Here is a 19,145-nt window from a genome sequence, read left to right on the forward strand (position 1 = left end):
TACTTCATTAAGCAGAATTTCCTAATATCACTCCACCAGCTACGTGAGTTGGCTTGGATTTCCACCGGAACTGAATCTAGTCTCCCATGCCTGCTTTAGGAGATTTACTTTTCTTTTATTATTTTAGGCGGATACCATCCTTTCTTCCAGAAGTTCATGGTAGAGATATGGTTTCTCCTTCCCTTTGATTGTTAACAGTAGCTCTGTAATGATTGTCAGATTGATCGACAGTAACTCCTCCATAGTCATGACTAGCTTCCCAGCAGAAATTAATCTTACCACCCTAAACCAGCTTTCCCTCAGTGATGCCCTTCAGATACTATAGGTACCATGTCACACAACAAGAAGAGCATATAAAGGAAATCTGACTGTAGGCCCTTTAGCACCTTGTCTAGTTTGGCCAATGAGTATTGTTTACATTGATATGGCTAACTTGGTGGTGTGCATCACATTTTTATGCATAGATTTATTCTATCTTTCCCAGTAAGTCTGCATGAAAACTCATAAAAATGTTTGTACATATATTCTCACGATATATACATGCTGAGCAAGTACTTTCCCTAATATATGCCTTTTTGGTATATAATTTTTCTTAATGGATCAAAAAAAAAAATGAGGAAACCCAGTTCAAATAGCTTAGACTTTACAAAGATTCTCAAGACTCTTTGTCCTACAGCCATTGCAGTTACTTTGACTGATTCCCAGACACAGAATATTTCTGTTATGAGCACAATGGAACTCATTTTCCCATAATTCTGTTTGGTGGCTTATATGTAGATATTTACGAAAACACTGTAGCACTTCAACTTTTCCAGATATGGAAGGGGAGAATGAGTGTTATGCTTTTAGCACTGAATGCTAGCACTTATTATATCAGAACATAATATATGAAGTATTTATAGCTAGCTTATTTTTTCTTTAGGGACAGTAATAGATTTCCTGCAAGATTGCAATTTATCAGCATATGTTCTTATATAAACTATTGAAATTGGTATGGTATGTAGTTTTTATAAATCCTCTATTTGTATGAGCATTTAAGAAAAATAGCAAATATGTGCAATTTTTGTAAAGATATTGCAATGTTCATCTTGTTCAGAATTCTACAGGTTGCTTTCAGTCTTACAATACATTAATATTTATATAACATGGTTTTAAAAACAAGTTTATGTTATTCGATATTTATGAATTTCCCTTTGAGCAAATTCTTTAATAAGATGAGAAATTAAACCATTGAGATTATTTTCTGAGGTACAGTTTGCAACTTATAGCCAGATTTAAATCCTGTTGTAAAGGCTGCTAATAGGTATAAAAATTTCAGATAGAAATTCCTTCCCTCAATCCTTTTTATCCAATTGATTATATCTTAGTTGATCATACATTTTTGTACAATCTTCCAGATGTCTGTGAACTTTAAATCCCAATGTCTATGGAGATTCTCAGTCATGCAGGTCATGATTGCCCCAAAGGTGCTTTTTCAAGAGGCAACTGGACTTTCTGGTTTTTGAAGACGTTTCACTTCTCATCCAAGCTTGTGTCTTCAACGAAAAACCAGAACATCCAGTTGCTTCTTGAAAAAGCATCTTTGGGATTTTAAAGTCCCAATACATTCCAACCAGCTGAGGGCTAGGAATTCTGGGAGTTGTAACCCCAATTCATTTGGACAGGATGTGTTTCAGAAAACTGCTCACCCATATAAATATGGCATACTGTCAAAACCAAAGTATAAAATGCTGAATGCCAGGAATTTTCTTGTGTTGTTATGGCAAGTTTCTCTAAACTGACCTTGCTGAGAACTGATTGAAGGCTGGATATCTGCAAGAAAGCCATGTCTGAGAAGATAAAGGCAGTGTAAGAAACCACAAATATAAGAAAAGCTTTGTTGGATCTGACCAAGAACCCATCTAGTTCTATATTCTGTGCAGTGTTTCCAGTTGTAATGCTCAGAAGCATAAACTAAAACATAAGAACATTCCACTGTTTCATCCTAGCAGTAGGTAGGATATCACTTCCATGATAACAGATACTGTATTATAACAGATGTTCAGATATTAAAGAGACAAGCTCAGTTCTTTTGCCCCAGTTTGAGCTGTATATACCCATCTGTGCATTCACCTTCTTATATAATTGTCTATGGAGATTCTCAATCATCCAGGTCATGGTTGTCTATAGGTGCTTTTTCAAGAGACAACTGGACTTTCTAGTTTTTGTTCTTCAGCTTCTAGGATGGGAAGTGAAACGACTTCAAAGAAAGAAACAGGAATTCCAGCTGCCTCTTGAAAAAGCACCTTTGGGACAACCATGACTTGGATGACTGAGAATCTCCATAGACATTTAGCTTCTTATATAATTGTTAACAATTTACTGAATGTGAGAACTAGATGAAGTGAGATTGCAGTGGATAGCCACAAACTCTGGTTAGCTTCTGACCTTGCCTTTGACCTCAGGATATTTATCTCACTGGCAGTTCTCTCATATATCAGGAAAACATCAGTTGGAAAAGGTTGGCAGAGTGATTACATGAGACTGAAGTACTAAATGTTTATGCCTGATAAATGTATTTTATATGTTAACACTTTAACGCTATGATTAAACACTTCTAGAATTCAGTACATAAATGCTAACCTTTTCCCAATCCCCTTGATAGCTGTAGATCAAGTCAAAGAACATCCTCCTGAATCTCAGAATAATCTATGGATTATTGTTGGCGTTGCAGTCCCTGTAGCTGTGGTGCTGTTGATAATCATAATTTTATACTGGAAGCTTTGCCGCACAGACAAACTTGAGTTTCAACCAGATACCATGAGCAACATACAGCAGCGTCAGAAGGTATGGATTGGAGACATGGGAATGTTCTAAAATGCCTAGGTGTTTTGTGACTTGCTAACAACTATTAAGAGTATTCTTATAAAATGGCTGCCATTATCTGTTCATAAATGGAAGGACATAAAATGCTTATTTTGCAGAATGCAAGCTAGTGAAGCTAAGCATTTATGGTCTAGAGTTTGCAAGGCTGTTATGTAATAGATAATACCTTCTAAAAATTATTTCAAGAAAGTTCTTTAGGAATAAGGAAACCTACTGCATGTTAACAAAATTAGTTGTCATTAATTAACATTTGACATATAGAGGGAATGGACATACTTTTTGTGAGGTCTGTGTATTATTTAACAGCATAAATTTACAGTATAAATTTAATATTAATATTTGTAAGAAATTAAAAAAGAGTGAACACCTTCTAACTATATCACAAAATTTTGGCAATTGCTGAAAAACGATAGAACCAACTCCTGCCTTTTTATTGATTAAGTCTATTTTGAGAAGTTGTCCTCCAAATATCCCCATTATTATGTAATGTTTTATTATTTCTTCTTTTTATGTTTTGTATTCTGAACTACCTAGAATCACAAAATTGAGATGGTCAATCACTGTATTGTAAATTGTAAAATAGGAACAATACAGGTAAATCAAAGGCAATATTTTTTCTACAAAACATGGATTTTTTTTTTTATTGGCCAAGTGTGATTGGACACACAAGGAATTTGTCTTGGTGCATATGCTCTCAGTGTACATAAAAGAAAAGATACGTTCATCAAGGTACAACATTTACAACACAATTGATGATCAATATATCAATGTAAATCATAAGGATTGCCAGCAACAAGTTATAGTCATACAGTCATAAGTGGAAAGAGATTGGTGATGGGAACTATGAAACGATTAATAGTAGTGCAGATTCAGTAAATAGTTCAACAGTGTTGAGGGAATTATTTGTTTAGCAGAGTGATGGCCTTCGGGAAAAAACTGTTCTTGTGTCTAGTTGTTCTGGTGTGCGGTGCTCTATAGCGTCGTTTTGAGGGTAGGAGTTGAAACAGTTTATGTCCAGGATGCGAGGGGTCTGCAAATATTTTCACGGCCCTCTTCTTGATTCGTGCAGTATACAGGTCCTCAATGGAAGGCAGGTTGGTAGCAATTATTTTTTCTGCAGTTCTAATTATCCTCTGAAGTCTGTTGATGATCTTGAGCTCACTCATAAGTGACATGGCCTCGCCCACTTTGTGTAAAGCCTTGCTCACTGTTCTCCTCCCATCTTCCCCAAAAGTTTAAATATAGATGCAAAGGTTGCCTTGTGCAGATCTAGTTCATATTTTCAGACCAATCCTCACCTGCATCATAAGAGCATTATTATTACCTCTAGTAATATGGACTCTGGAGCCTTTCAGAATTGCCTTCTTTTTATACAGATTATGACTTATAGTGAGGAAGCTAGATCTGAGAGCTGTTCCATTTTGCACAATTTGATAGGTCTGGAAATATTACTGCCCTCCTGTTTACAGGAATTGGTTTGCTGTAGAAGTGTTTTCTCCACTTCGTATTTCATATTTTCACTATGTTTCATTAATCATGGGAAAAATGAGCGAAGTTGAAAGTGATTGGGATTTTGTTGGAAAGCTAGGTAGGTTTTCTTTTCAGAAGAGAAGAAGAAAAATCTACAATAACTTTTGCCTTTGATGACTTTTACACCATTGACTTGTGTAGTCTCTGCTTTACAATGCTTGTGCTAAAAATAGAAATCAGTCTAAGAATAAGGCTTAAATGCTAAAATGCAATTTTATGTTTATATAAGTTAAATACTATCCAAACTGCTTTGAGAAGTGCCCATAAGCCATCAGTAACATACATTAAATTCTTTGAAAGCAATAGCAATAGCACTTAGACTTATATACTGCTTCATAGTGCTTTACAGCCTTCTCTAAGCAGCTTACAGAGTCAGCATATTGCCCCCAACAATCTGGGTCCTCATTTTACTCACCTCGGAAGGATGAAAGGCTCAGTCAACCTTGAGCCAGTGAGAATCAAACTCCTGGAGTGAGCAGTGAGTTAACCTGCAGTACTGCATTTTAACCATTGCGCCACCATGGCTCTAGAGCACGGGTCTCCAACCTTGTCAACTTTAAGACTTGTGGACTTCAACTCCCAGAGTTCCTCAGCCAGCAGTCCTCAAATCTTAAAGTTGACAAGGTTGGAGACCCCTGCTGTAGAGTACTGCATTATGCATTTAATTGCATTTCATGAGCTTGTGAAAAGTCTTCCCACTTATGGTACCCATCAGTATAGCATAAATCAATGGCAGGTGGATTTCAGCCCTCTCAAGGTTGGAAAAATGTATTTAGTTTGAAGCATGACAAAATTGATATAGGAACTTTAAACTGAATCTTGCGGGGGTTGGAAATTAAAACCCCTGAAGTAAGACGCTCAGATAAAGTGGTTTCTATTAGAGAAAGAAATGGAATTATAAAGAACTTTAAATATATGATGTTTTGGTTATTTATACCTTTCCAAAATTGAACTGCTCTTTGGACAAACCATTGTCCTTTACTAACCAGTTGTCTAATTTTTAAGAGATGCCTGGCATACAAATTTGTTAATTATTCTTAAAATCGTCTGCTTGAATGATAATTGGCCAGATATAGTTGACTTTCTTTTTCTTTTTTTTTATAAACAGGCACAGTGATTGATAGAATTCAATCCTAGCGAAGTGGAAGAGAATAATCTATGTGTTTAAATAAATACTAGTCAAACCTGGTATTAACCAGTCTGAATGTGCCTTTAGTAGTTAGCCAGAATCAGTTCTCCCCAGTGCTTTATCCTTTTCAGTTATTGGATAAATTTGGAGGTGACATCGAGATCCAGTCTGGAATATATTCTAGATTTAGCTCTGGAGACGTTGAAATAAGGAAGGCATCACTGCAGGATTTGGCAGTGGGCACAGTCTTCTGGGTTGAAGAATATTCTCCAAAAAACCCTTTCAAGATTTTTTGAGACGATCAGTCAAAAAAGAATCTCGAAAGTGAATAATCACAGAATATATCTGCCTTTTAATTTTATTCTTATTTTCATGTTAAAGCAACAGGGAGTATTCGACATACTCTGTGCCTGAGTGTTGCTAAACTCTGCTTTGCAAAAAGAAGTAGAAACAGTCTTGAATCGCTTTCAGGACACAGTTGGAAGGAATAAGTTAAAAATAGTTCAAGGTGGGGAAAATGAGTCAGAATTATTTGGAATCTATTTGGAGGGAGGAAAGGCAGCAACATAAAACATGGGAGTGAGTTTCTGAGATGGAAGCAATGCAATGGTCCTAATTGCTTCAGTGATTTCATCACAGACCAATCTCTCTGAGCCTTTTTAGTTGAATAGTTGCATAAAAGGCACATAAAATGTTAATAATCCACTCTGCTGTGAGTCATCTTGTTTTCCCCCCCTGCTGAGCTTTGACTGGATGTGATCTCCATCGTCATACTGAATAAGAATGTTGTTTCCTTGGAAAATGAGAACAATTCAGCAGCAACATCTGTAAATAACCACAGTTTTATTTTCTCCATGTCTAGCTTGTAAATTGAATTTATTAAATTAAGGGGTCAATATAGGTGACTGTTTAAGTCTGGTTGTGCGTGTACACATCCATGCTTACGTAAAATCCTAACTTCAAAGGTTCTTTTTCAATTCATGAGCTTTCATTGGAAATCAGCTGTCACATATACCAAGGCTAATCTATCTATTCCCCCAGGTCCCACCTTCGAGTTGGTTAGGACTGTGACCTTCTTCCTCTAACAGTTTTTTTTTAAATTTATCAATTGATTAGTCTCACAAATGGGGCAATAAATTAAGTAATATGAAAAAAAAACTTGTCAAGTACTCGTTTAACTTTGTTAACAATATTAACAAAGTAAAAATAAGCACATAATTAGAGAAATCTGGAAATGGTAATTATTACTTTTATATAAAATAATCACTGATTTGTGAGTATGACCTCAGGTTTTTAGTTGTGTATGTATCATATAAACCAGCGGTCACCAACTGGTGGTCCGTGGACCACTGGTGGTCCGTGAGAAAAATTATTTCTATTTTTAATATTGCAGTAAATCAGGGGTTCTCAAACTATGGCCTCTGGGACGGATATGTGCAATGAACGTTTGTGTTGCTGCAGAGAGTCTCCCCCTTCAGGGTCTTTTTGTGTGGGTCGGAGAGGGGCAGAAATTCCAACTTGGGGCCTGCTTCAGCCTCCTGGCTTTGGGCGAAGGCTGGAGGGAAGCGCCAGTGGTGGCGAAGAGCTGGAGGGCCTTGTTCCAGTAGGACTGCATCATGGCCTGGAACTGGCTGACCATCTCAGCCTGCTGAGCCGCCAGGTACCTGTACTTGGCCTTGCACTCCCACAGGTCTTCCCTCTGCTTGGAAAGCCTATGCTCGTAGTCCTCAGTGAGGTTCTCCTGTTGAGCCTCCTTCTCGGTTAGATCCAATTTTAACTGAGCTGTTTTGCCAACTCTTTCTCATGGTGGCTGCTTAGCTCCAACAACTGCTTCTTGTTGGGGCCCTAAGGAGCTGGCAGGGGAGGTGCGAGGAGAGGCCGGCAACGTGCCCCTCGACGTGAGTGACATCAAGTTGGCCACACCCACCCAGTCACATGACCACCTAGCCACACCCACCCAGCCGATCATTAGGCAGATCATCTTAGTGGTCCACGGGATTTAAAATTATGAAGTTAGTGGTCCCTGAGGTCCGAAAAGTTGGGGACCCCTGATATAAACCAAAGCTTCATTCTTTTCTAGAACAAAAGGAAGGTGAGGGGAATCAGTATCAGTAACAGAGTTGGAAGGGACCTTGGAGGTCATCTAGTCCAACTCCCTGCTCACCCAGGAGACCTGTACTAGGGATTTGAACTGCCGACCTTTCTGATCGACAAGCTCAGTTTTTAGCCACTGAGCTTCCTAGTCAGGCTCACCATTATGTTTTCTTCTGACTCTGGCTCAAAGATTCTCATTGTATTTCCTACCAAAGGGATTCTTTTGGGTCACTAAGGAATGCATGTAATTATCTTGTTTTTTCATTCTTTCTTTGTTTCCTTGAAGAATTACAGCAGGCATCACCTGAATATACGGAAACCTCTGAAAAGAGGTCAACTTTATCTCTTGATACACAAAAGAGATCTACACACTACCTGAGTGGGTTGAGTACAGGGGTGAAATGCAGCAGGTTCTAACTGGTAGCAGAAATTTTGAGTAGTTTGGAGAACCAGCAAATACCACCTCTGTCTGGTCCCAGAGTGGGGTAGGAATGGGGATTTTGCAGTATCCTTCCCCTGGAGTGGGGTGGAAATGGAGATTTTGCAGTATCCTTCCCTTGCCACGCCCACCAAGCCACACCCACCAAGCCACACCCATACAACCGGTAGTAAAAAAAAATGGATTTCACCATGGGCTGAGTGGTATTTGTAAGGGTATATAGATATTATCCTCACTTCCCAAGATTTGAAGATTACCTTTGAAAATTAAAGAGACTAGGAACAGACTAGCAGTATTACGTTTGTTGTCTCTAAAAAGCCATGGAGGATGATTATCAAGAAATTCCTTTGGGAATTCTTTCTTTTGAGCAAACTCATGCAAAGATGGACTAATTCAGCATTAAAATCTCCAAGCAATATAATTATGGCTTGAGGATACAGTATGGATATATTACTTCTAATGTCCAATAGTCAGAATTATAATACAGGGCTGTGTTTGGAGGAATATTAATTCAAACTCCTGATATCCAAATTTCACAACTAGAAAGTATGAGAACTTCTCTTCGTTATATAGTTTCTCCCTGATACCATTGCAATTCTTGTTTAATATAGATACATAGTCTATCAGAGGGTCACTCCTTATTCTTTGTTTTTTCAAGTGAGGGAAGCCCATCCCTGAAAGCCTGGTATTTATACTAATTTATATTTATACTAATTTATATTTATCCTAATTCATCCTATTCTAAAGGGCATGCATAAGAGCACAAGCGTGCCTACAGTTCCTGTCCTATTGTTTCCTTTCATTATATCCAATTAATATAGTTATTACATACTTCTGCTTATATATATGCTTATATATTGTATAGTTATTTCATGCTTATGCTTATATATACTGTTGTGACAAAATAAACAAATAAAATAAAATAAAATAAAGTTAGCCAGGCTTCCTGGATGGCTATTAACATCAACTTTAGATAAGAAATTCATTAGTCAACCACTTCTTTCTAGCCAGCTATGTTTCAAGTTTCAAGACTCACTGGAGAAGAGCCTAATGCTGGGAAAGATTGAGGGCAAAAGAATGGGACGACGGAGAATTAGGTGGCTGGCTGGAGTCACTGAAGCAGTAGGCGTGATCTTAAACGGACTCCAGAGGATGGTAGAGGATAGGAAGGCCTGGAGGAACATTGTCCATGGGGTTGCGATGGGTTGGACACGACTTCGCAACTAACAACAACAACATTTCAAGTCACAATTTGTATGGGACTTCCGTCAGCAAGATATTCTGACTGGGTGGGTTATCTAGGGAATAAGGGTACCCAATGTCAAATTGTTTTTGGAGCTAGATCAATAATCACTATACTTCCTCTGTAAACACAATTATTATAGAGTTCAATATTCAAGCTAGGATATAGAATCATTTAGTGACTTTCCACTTATCATTTCAGTACTAGTACTTTGCTTTGGAAGCTTTAATTTTCTGAGGATGTGATTAAGGGACATCAAGAGTTAAAGCATCTCCCCTCCATCTTAAAAGCCCTCCCCCCTCCTCTTTTTTTTAAATATTCCTGCCTGACATCTCTCTGTCACCAGCAAACATGCACACTGGTCTTCTTCAACTGTGTGTACTAGCATTTTTGCCAGGTCATAAATTCACTAAGACAATTTTACTGGGTCTCTAGAGCTTCTCAGAGATTAGCTGCCAGAGCTGAAATATTACTATTCCTGTGATCAAACGTACAAAAGCTCTCTCATTAAGCAACCTGCTCTGGCAGTGTTTTTATCAGTATATGTATCAAAATAGAGTAAATGGTTTTTTCTATGTAACTGTGCATATAGTGTGTAGATAAAACATACACATTTAAATACACACAAACATCAAGGTACGCCTTTATAGGTAATTGTCTATATAATAATTATATATATAATCATGCCAAATTACTATGTATTGTCATGAAATTATGAAGCTAGTTTTTCCTTGGGAGTTCCCCATATCAAAACAAGTTATCTTATGTTCAACCGGAATCTGAAAATAACATTTAACACAGTGGTGTTCAGCATATGTGGGACTGATTGGGGTACATTATAGGGGTGATACTGCAATATACCCCGTTTCCCTGAAAATAGATCCCAACTGGAAAATAAGTCCTAGCATGATTTTTCATGATGCTCATAATATAACCCCCAAAATAAGCCCTAGTTAAGATTGTCAGCCAGATGGATGCATTTAGTACCTATTTCCCCCAAAATAAGATCTAACCAGAAAATAAGCCCTAATGCATCTTTTGGAGCAAAAATTAATATAAGACCTGGTCTTATTTTCGGGAAAACACAGTAATTTCATCATATTTTATTTATCTATATATTAAATTATTGTATTTTATTCCAATTTCATTTTAAATCATATTCCAATTTCATTTTAAATCGTATTTTATTCCAATTCTATTTTAAATTCTTTTTATCAGATTTTAGTAATAATTTGTGTCTGGAACTCTGCACTTTGTTATGGCCCAAGGGCTAATTAATAAAGTAAACTGAAACTTTCTTGAGGGTTCTGTGATCATGTGTGGCAAGGATTATCTAAAAGCAAAATTGCCTCCTAGCCCAGCTTCTGTATTTAATTTTAAATGGAGGTAGTCAAATGTTTTTGAAGGCTTTTGATAGTCATCTGAATTGTTATTCTAAATTCCTTTGGGGATAACAAATTTCTGAAAACTAAGCAGAGACCGGGTTGGTTAATGTAAAGTAGGAAAGCATCAATTTGGCTACCTTCAGATCCCCTTCCAAACATTGCCTGTGAATTACACTTCCTAATGTGAGAGAAGAGTAATATTAGTAAATAAGTGGAAAATAATCATAATAGTAAAAGGGGAGTGATGGCTCAGTGGTTAAAGATGCTGAGTTATCAGCTGAAAAGCTGACAGCCCAGGTTTGACGCCTGAGCGCCACACAACAGGGTGACCTCCCATTGCTTTCCCCAGCTCCTGCAAGCCTAGCAGTTTGAAAACATGCATATGCGAGTAGATAAATAGGTACCACTTCAGTGAGAAGGTAACAGCATTCCGTGTACCTTGGTGTAATGCCATGCTGACCATATGACCATGGAAGTGTCTTTGGACAACACTGGCTCCCCCAGCTAAGAAACAGAGATGAGCACTGCCCCCTAGAATTGGACAGCTTTAATCATAATACTGGTACTTCATTAAAAGTTTCTTCAATATCATTTTGGTTCTGACTCTGCCATTTTTGGCTACTCTGAGTTCAATTATGGCTGTCAGCCAGAGCAAGATTGTGCAAAGATTTAAGAAAGACTCATTCAAGGTCACTCATAAAGAGAAATTATACAGTAAAAAATTGTGAAATCACGAATACCTGGAAGTATATTTATGCATTTATTTGGAACTGTTAAGAGGCTTATGTGCTACTGATTGGTTCTCACCTCTCTGCCTTCCCCACTCCTGCAGATCTAATTCAATGTCCAGTCGTGACTCTCATGCTCTTTATCACATCTCTTTCAGAAGGCCCATTTCTCTGCATGTTTTATATTGCTTACAGGTGCATGCATTTCTTTCATCAGACATGATGATTCTGAATTGTTAATCCTCTATCAGACTCTGTAGCCTCAGATACGGGATTAGGGAAAGAAAGATATGTCATTGCTGAAGGCTTCTACAAAAGGCATCTCAGTAATCTTTAGTCACTGAGATACAGTACCGTAATCTCATTGAATTGCAATTTCTGTTTGAGCCATTTCAGCACTTTGAGTTACAATTTAATTTACAAAGCCCTTAATGGCTTGGGGCTGGGATATTTATACATAATACTTCCTCAACCTATCTAAATGTATCTGTCATAGGTCTTAAGTCTACCTGTAGATCTTAGTAATGCTGTTTGGGGGATCATGTCCTTTGTTTTAGAACTATATCTATGAACAGCTGCTCTGGACTCAGCTGACTATACAAAAGGATTCTTTATTATACATAGTAAGATCAACGTGTTTATGGATTGAGGTGACTGATTTTGGCAAAGCTTGAAGGGCCACAGATTGTTACAATTTGGGGAGTCAGCAGTCTATCTTCCTTTGAGTGCAGCCAATAAAAATGAGCAAGGGGAGATATACCTCTTTCCTAGCCAATACCATGCACAATATGAATCAAAAATGAAAAATGGAAGCAAGGGAGATAAGCAAATAGTTTTGCTCTACAATGGCCTTCTCTGACTTACTGCCATGTAGTAATTACTGCCATATTTTAGACTACAACTCCCATCAACCTCAAACTTTTTGGTCACTCATGGCAAGTACTGAAGTCCCTGGATTGGATAGCATTTTGATGGGAGAGTTTAACATATTATGTGTTCACTGTTTATTATTAATAGTAATAATAGTACATGCATGTATTATCTAGTATTGCATTGTGGTAAAGCTGTGGTGGCACAGTGGTTAGAGTGCAGTACTTCTACTGACTGCCGGCTGCTTGCAATTTGGCAGTTCAAATCTCACCAAGCTCAAGGTTGATTCAATCTTCTATCCTTCCAAAGTGGGTAAAATGAGGACCCAAATTGTTGAGGGCAATAGGCTGACTCTGTAAACCGCTTAGAGAGGGCTGTACGTAAGTCTAAGTGCTATTGCTAAAAGGATTGCTTAACTGGGACTCCCTGGTTCAAGTTCAGCATTTTAACTATACCACACTAGCTATTTGTATAGATTTTCAAATATAGTAGGCTGCCTAATTGGAAAGCCAGAAACACCACCACTGTCAACAGATGTAGATATGTCACAGAATTGTATTATTGTCTTGCTATTATCCTAAAATCATAATGTTTTGTAATATAACAGCAAATAGAAAGTACCTTTCCCTTCAAAGCTTTTTATCTCCATCTGCTGGTTTAAACTTGTCAGTAGAATGCCCTACAACTTGACCAGTTTTAATAACCTCCTTCAAGGTGGCACCTTCCACATACATTGTAATTTACTAGTATGCACAAAAAGCATTCTGGAAATTGCAGTCCCAGTGTCAGGTTGGAAGAGGTTGTGTGACAACATGATTATGGTGATATACTTTACTCAATAAGAGCAGTTTTGATGCTTAGCTGAGAAATAAACATTCTGCGTTTTATAAAAACAAATAGAACCTTTAAACTGAGCATTCTATGTGTTTATTTACATTGCTATGTTTTGGGGAATCTTAACTCCTCTTTGAACAAACATGGATTTTGTTAGTATAGGAAAAAATGGTGTGAACAAACGAAGGGCTACAGAAGCAAGAAATAACCAAAGCAGAGGTATTAGGCACAATAAATCAGGAAGCAATGAAGTTCAAATGACTACATATTGCATGTTAACATTCTCTACAAGAATTGGAACTACTAACAGTCAAAGCAAATTGGCAGTAGATGAGAGTCAGCAGAATTCAAGGTGGGCTCGACCAGTGGTCACCAACTGGTGGTCTGTGAGAAAATTTTGGTGGTCCGTAGAAAAATTATTTGCATTTTTTATATTGCACTAAATCAGGGGTCCTCAAACTATGGCCCCTGGGCCGGATACGCGCAATGAACGTTTTTGTTGCTGCAGAGAATCTCCCCCTTTAGGGTCTTTTTCTGTGGGTCGGAGGGGGCAGAAATTCTGACTTGAAGGCTGGAGGGAAGTGCCGCTGGTGACGAAGAGCCAAAGATCCTTATTCCAGTGGGACTGCATCATGGCCTGGAACTGGCTGACCATCTCAGCCTGCTAAGCCTCCAGGTGCCGCTACTTGGCCTTGCACCCGCAGGTGTTCCCTCTGCTTGGAAAACCTATGTTTGTAATCCTCAGTGAGGTGCTTCTACTGAGCCTCCTTCTCGGTCAGATCCAATTTGAACTGAGCTGTTTTGCCAACTCTTTCTCATGGTGGCTGCTTTGCTGCAACAACTGCTTCCTGTTGGGGCCATAAGGAGCCCGGGCAGGGAGGTGAGAAGTGGCTGGGAGGGGAGGGACCAGTAGAGGCCGGCGAGGCACCCCTCAATGTGAATGACATCAAGTTGGCCACACCCACTCAGTCACATGACCACCTAGCCACACCCACCCAGCCGGTCATTAGGTCCACAGGATTTATAACTATGAATTTAGTGGTCCCTGAAGTCCGAAAGGTTGGTGACCCCTGGGCTAGACAGCCTGAACTTCGATCTCTTGTGGGTTCAAAGGGACTCAAGACTGATGATGAGCTAGGCCCCACCTTTGGGCACCTTGGTCATTTCCTACAAGAGGGTGTACATTCAGGAGCACAATATTCACATTTAGTAGGAATCTCACTGAAACGGAGTCTGTTTCATCTTTTCAGTACAATTTGATCTATAAAGATCATTCATTTCAATCTTTTTTCCCCTATGAGATGTCTTTAAATGAGCCTTTCCTAAAATTGATGCTCTGCAGAAGCTCTAAACTACAGTTTCCAGGAAAAGTACCATAACTCTGGAAGCATCAAGCTGGGGAAAGCTTTGATCATACTAGGCAGATCACTCTAGTTTATGTCATTTTATAATGACACTGCTTCCAGGGATATTTCTGGACAATTAAATATCCTCAAAAAGCTGTCGATTGAGCAGCAGTCATAGTGAATTTTTAATTTTCTGTGACCTAAATTCAAACTGAGCATATCACTGAGCTGCCTCAGATTTTCCTTATTAGGATCATTCTTTCACTTTCCCAGGAGTGCCCACATTTCTATTCATTTTACTTATTACTCTGCAGGCCTTTTGATTCATTTTAACTTGCATACTTATAGTGTCAGCTCAGGATTGCTATTTTTTTGGTCTTAATAATCTTCATTTTTTTCTTTCTTTCTTTTTTCTTTTTGCACTTTAGCTACAAGCTCCTAGCGTAAAAGGCTTTGATTTCGCAAAGCAGCATTTAGGCCAGCATAACAAGGATGACATCCTGATCATACATGAACCAACTCCTCTGCCAGGACCAATTAAAGATACCACACCTTCTGAAAATGGTGACCTGCCAAGCCCCAAGACCAAGTTATCTTCAAAGCCTTCCAAGAATGTCCGACATAGAGGGAGGTCAGTTCAGAGGATGAGAAATTGCTCAGCACATTTGAAAATTAATTCACTGTGAGGGGTTTATTTTATTCTTTGAAACTTTTTCCTCAGTTTGAATAGGGTTTTTTTTTTTGCTCAAGAATATTTTTTATGTAAGCCCACAAGGATTTGTTTCCTAGGCTCAATTCTGGGTTCTGGGTTCCAAATTTTGTGGATTTTTTTTCAGACTACATGTGTTGAATGCACCAATGGCATGACTTTGGGGCATCAAGTTCTGATGTGAAGTAATAATGTTCCTACCGGTAAACTTTCTGAAGTTTCCAGATGGTTCAACAGCCTTCTCCAATGTGATTCACTCCTAATATGTAGAGAGATTCCATAATTATCCCAAATAGCCATGGCTGATACAGATCTTCTTATATAATTAAAGGGAAGTGTATACACTTCTTCATTCCACTACTTAATGACTAGTTCTGCTGACTTCTCTGCGTTGTATATGGAGATCCTTTCAGCATTTGGTTCTTTGAGCTTGAAAGCTCACTACCCTGCATTTGGTGTTCGACCTTCACTGAAAATGGAGGATCCATTATGTAAATTATTTTATACACATATCCCCAAATGGAAGCTTAAAAAATGAAAATAAGAACTTTGAAAGCAATCATTACACCAAAATGCAGTTATTCATACTGGTTAAAAAAGAAAGAGTACAACAAATATTAAATCAATTTTAAAACAGTAAGAACAGAAATGTATTGTAGATTCAAACAGCAAAAGTCAAATTATATCACAACCTACATTAAAATGTTTATCAAAAATCAAAGCCCTTACTGGATGTCTGCGGGTTTCTGAAGATATCATTTCCACGAATATATTCTACTTGTTACATCTATAATTGACAATTAGTTATTTATCCCATGAATCTATCTCATCCTTATACATGGAGCAATATTTTTTGCAAAGCAGTTCAAAGCATTTGAAAGGGGCATTTGAAAGTGTATTGACACAGACAAAGCCCTTAATGGTTTTGTAAAAAGCATTAAACCTTGTTCTTGGGGAGTTCCAGCAAAGTACATATCCATGCATGTGTGCACATGACTAAGGAAGCTTCCAAAGCAGCTATGTCTTAAAGTTGCTAAGGTTGGAGACCCCTACACTAAAGTTCAAGAAATCATAGCTTAGTTTGAAGGGAAAGTTTATTCTCTCCATCTTTAACTATGTCACGGGGGATAAAAAAAGGGATTCACCTTATCCTAGATAAGTCAAGAGTCTTGAGATTGAGCAACATGTAAACATTCTAAAATAAATACATTATAAATTACATATCAACTTTTCCCATCTTGCTGCCCTCCAAACTCCTTGGAGTTCCATGACCATGGAGGTAACAGATTATGGAAGTTGAAGTCCAGTCAACCAAAAGGGCATCTGATTGGGATAAAAATAATTTAATTCAAAAATAACATAATTTGCCTGGGTCCAAAAACACAGTAGTGGCTCAGTGTGCTGTGCAAGCTGAGTTTAGATGGCTGGGTATACCCCAAAGCTTTTTCTGCAACCCTGGTAAATCAGTTCATTCGCATCATGGGCACGAAAAGGCAGGTTGCCTAGAAAATGACCAGCACCTGTGTTGCTGGTGTCCTCTCCCCACAGCAACATGGGCTATAAAAGCTATGCTGAGAGATGGCTGAGGTGCTGGTGTTGGTGTGCAGGGCAGAGGGAAGGACTCTGTGGAACTAAGGCATCCTGAAACACCCAGAAAGAGATACTTTTATCCAGAAGTACAAGTACAGAAGGGATGCTTGTTGATCAAAAGATTGGCAGTTCAGTGGTTTGAATCCCTAGTGCCATGTAACGGGGTGAGCTCCTGTTACTTGTCCCAGCTTCTGCCAACCTAGCAGTTCGAAAGCATGTAAAAAACACGCAAGTAGAAAAATAGGGACCACCTTTGGTGGGAAAGTAACAGTGTTTCGTGGCGTTTAGTCATTCCGGCCACATGACCACGGAGACATCTTCGGACAGTGCTGGCTCTTCGGCTTTGAAACAGAGATGAGCACCACCCCCTAGAATCAGGAACAACTAGCACATATGTGCAAGGGGAACCTTTACCTTACAGGGCCTTCTCTGTTGGAGCTCCTACGCTCTGGAATGAACTTCCCCCCCCGGTTTACGTCAATTGCCTGATCTTCGGACCTTTCGGCGTGAGCTGAAAACGCACCTATTTATTCAAGCGGGACTGGATTGAAATTTTATTGGGGTATTTATGTTTTAAGATTTTAAATGGTTTTTAAATTTCGGCCACATTATAATATTTCTTTTTAACTTCTTTTTAATGTTTATATATTGAATTTTTACTTGGCTGTACACCGCCCTGAGTCCTCCGGGAGAAGGGCGGTATAAAAATCGAAATAAATAAATAAATAAATAAATAAATAAATGTCAAGACTTCTAAAAGACACAGATACTTTAATACTTTAAAGAGGACTGCTTCATTCATACCATTGTGCTTTGCAGAATCTTTCCTTTCAACTGATTTGTGGAGCGCTTAGTTTGTCTGGAATCTGCTGCTATCCGTATAGTGCAGAGGTGGTATTCAGCAGGTTCTGACCAGTTCTGGAGAACTGGAAGTGGAAATTTTGAGTAGTTCGGAGAACCGGTAAATACCACCTCTGACTGGCCCTGCCCCCATCTATACTCTGCCTCCCGAGTCCCAGCTAATCGGGAGGAAATGGAAATTTTGCAGTAACGTTCCCCTGCCACACCCACCAAGCCATGCCACGCCCACCAAGCCATGCCCACAGAACAGGTAGTAAAAAAATTTGAATCCCACCACTGGTATAGTGAATCATGCATGTTAATGGATGCAATGGAAGGTATAGAAGAAAAGATACTTATTTAAAGGAGAAAGAAATATATTAGTTGTTCATATCTCTTTAATTAACTCAGAGCTAGTTCGCTGTAGTAGATAAGCCATCAGGCTAAAAACTGGAAGAACTATAATTCTAACCTGGTTTTAGGCCTGACGTCAACAGGGCAACCTTGGGCCAGTCATTCTCTCTCAGGCCTTGGAAAACCAGTAGCAATCCATTCCCCAAATTCTCCAAGAATACTGCAGAGACTTGTCCAGAAAATTTACAGGAGTGATTCAAAGGCCCAAATCTCTCTCTCTCTCTCTCTCGCTCTCCCTCCCTCCCTCTCTTTCGTGGACTTTATTTGAAAGCATATAATAATTCATACATTACTGTGGGTAATTGATTAAAATCCACACTCTTTAGTAACCTTATTTATATGCTACTCTATTGTTTATGATATAGTATAAACATGAAACGTACCATTTAATAATAATAATATTGTTTTGGTATATACAGAGTTTCCCCTTCTGATGCTGATTCCACAGTGAGTGAGCACTCGAGTGGCCGAGACACAGGAGATGAGAATGCAAGATCTCAAACAGCTGCCAATGACGTGAAACCTCATCGAGTTAGCAAGCCTGGTAAGTTACATGATATTATACTTCTATATAACATTGAAATAATTTAAAGGAATATAAATACCTATTCATAAATCATAAAATACTACAAGATTGATATTTCTCCTGACCATCATTTGCAAAATACATTGATAGGTCCCTGGCTTGTTTTTTTGTTTTGTTTGTTTTGTTTTGTTTTTTGCTTTGATTGTAAACACAGCAAACACAAAGTGTTCAACAGATTCTTGTGTATTTCACCAATTTTTTTCTGTTCTGGCTATGCTATACAAGTTCATTTTAACCATAGTTCTACCTAAACCAAATAGACCAAATTTCTGGTAAATTTGAATCCTTTTTTATTCCTTTGATAATTTTGTTAACAAATGACTACTAAGAAGCCCTGTATTTATTTATGCAAATAAATGAGAATATTGTGATGGTAACTGTACAAGTGTATAATATTCTGTCCAGACCACATTAGAACATTAGATTAGCTTGCCTGTACATCCAAATTATTTCAGAAGGGTTATGGTATGTCCTTGGTCAAACTGTAGAAATAATTTCCTTGTGTTAACTGCTGTCTCAGAATCCTTCTCAATAACATATTAC

At 38.3% G+C, this 19,145-nt stretch overlaps 1 protein-coding gene across 5 annotated transcripts in view; it reads left to right on the plus strand.

Moving 5' to 3' along the window:
• The window catches only part of KIAA1549 (KIAA1549 ortholog), a 160,718-nt gene that overhangs the window by 116,748 nt on the left and 24,825 nt on the right, over positions 1-19,145 (plus strand). For all 5 annotated transcript variants that reach the window (XM_058189915.1, XM_058189916.1, XM_058189918.1 and 2 more), the window contains exons 10-12: positions 2,645-2,826; positions 14,892-15,094; positions 18,436-18,560. In XM_058189915.1, the coding sequence (XP_058045898.1) occupies positions 2,645-2,826; positions 14,892-15,094; positions 18,436-18,560 (510 nt within the window). The remainder of the gene's footprint in view (positions 1-2,644; positions 2,827-14,891; positions 15,095-18,435; positions 18,561-19,145) is intronic.

Source organism: Ahaetulla prasina, chromosome 7 (assembly GCF_028640845.1).
Source record: "Ahaetulla prasina isolate Xishuangbanna chromosome 7, ASM2864084v1, whole genome shotgun sequence".
In the NCBI taxonomy this organism is placed as follows: Eukaryota; Metazoa; Chordata; class Lepidosauria; order Squamata; family Colubridae; genus Ahaetulla; species Ahaetulla prasina.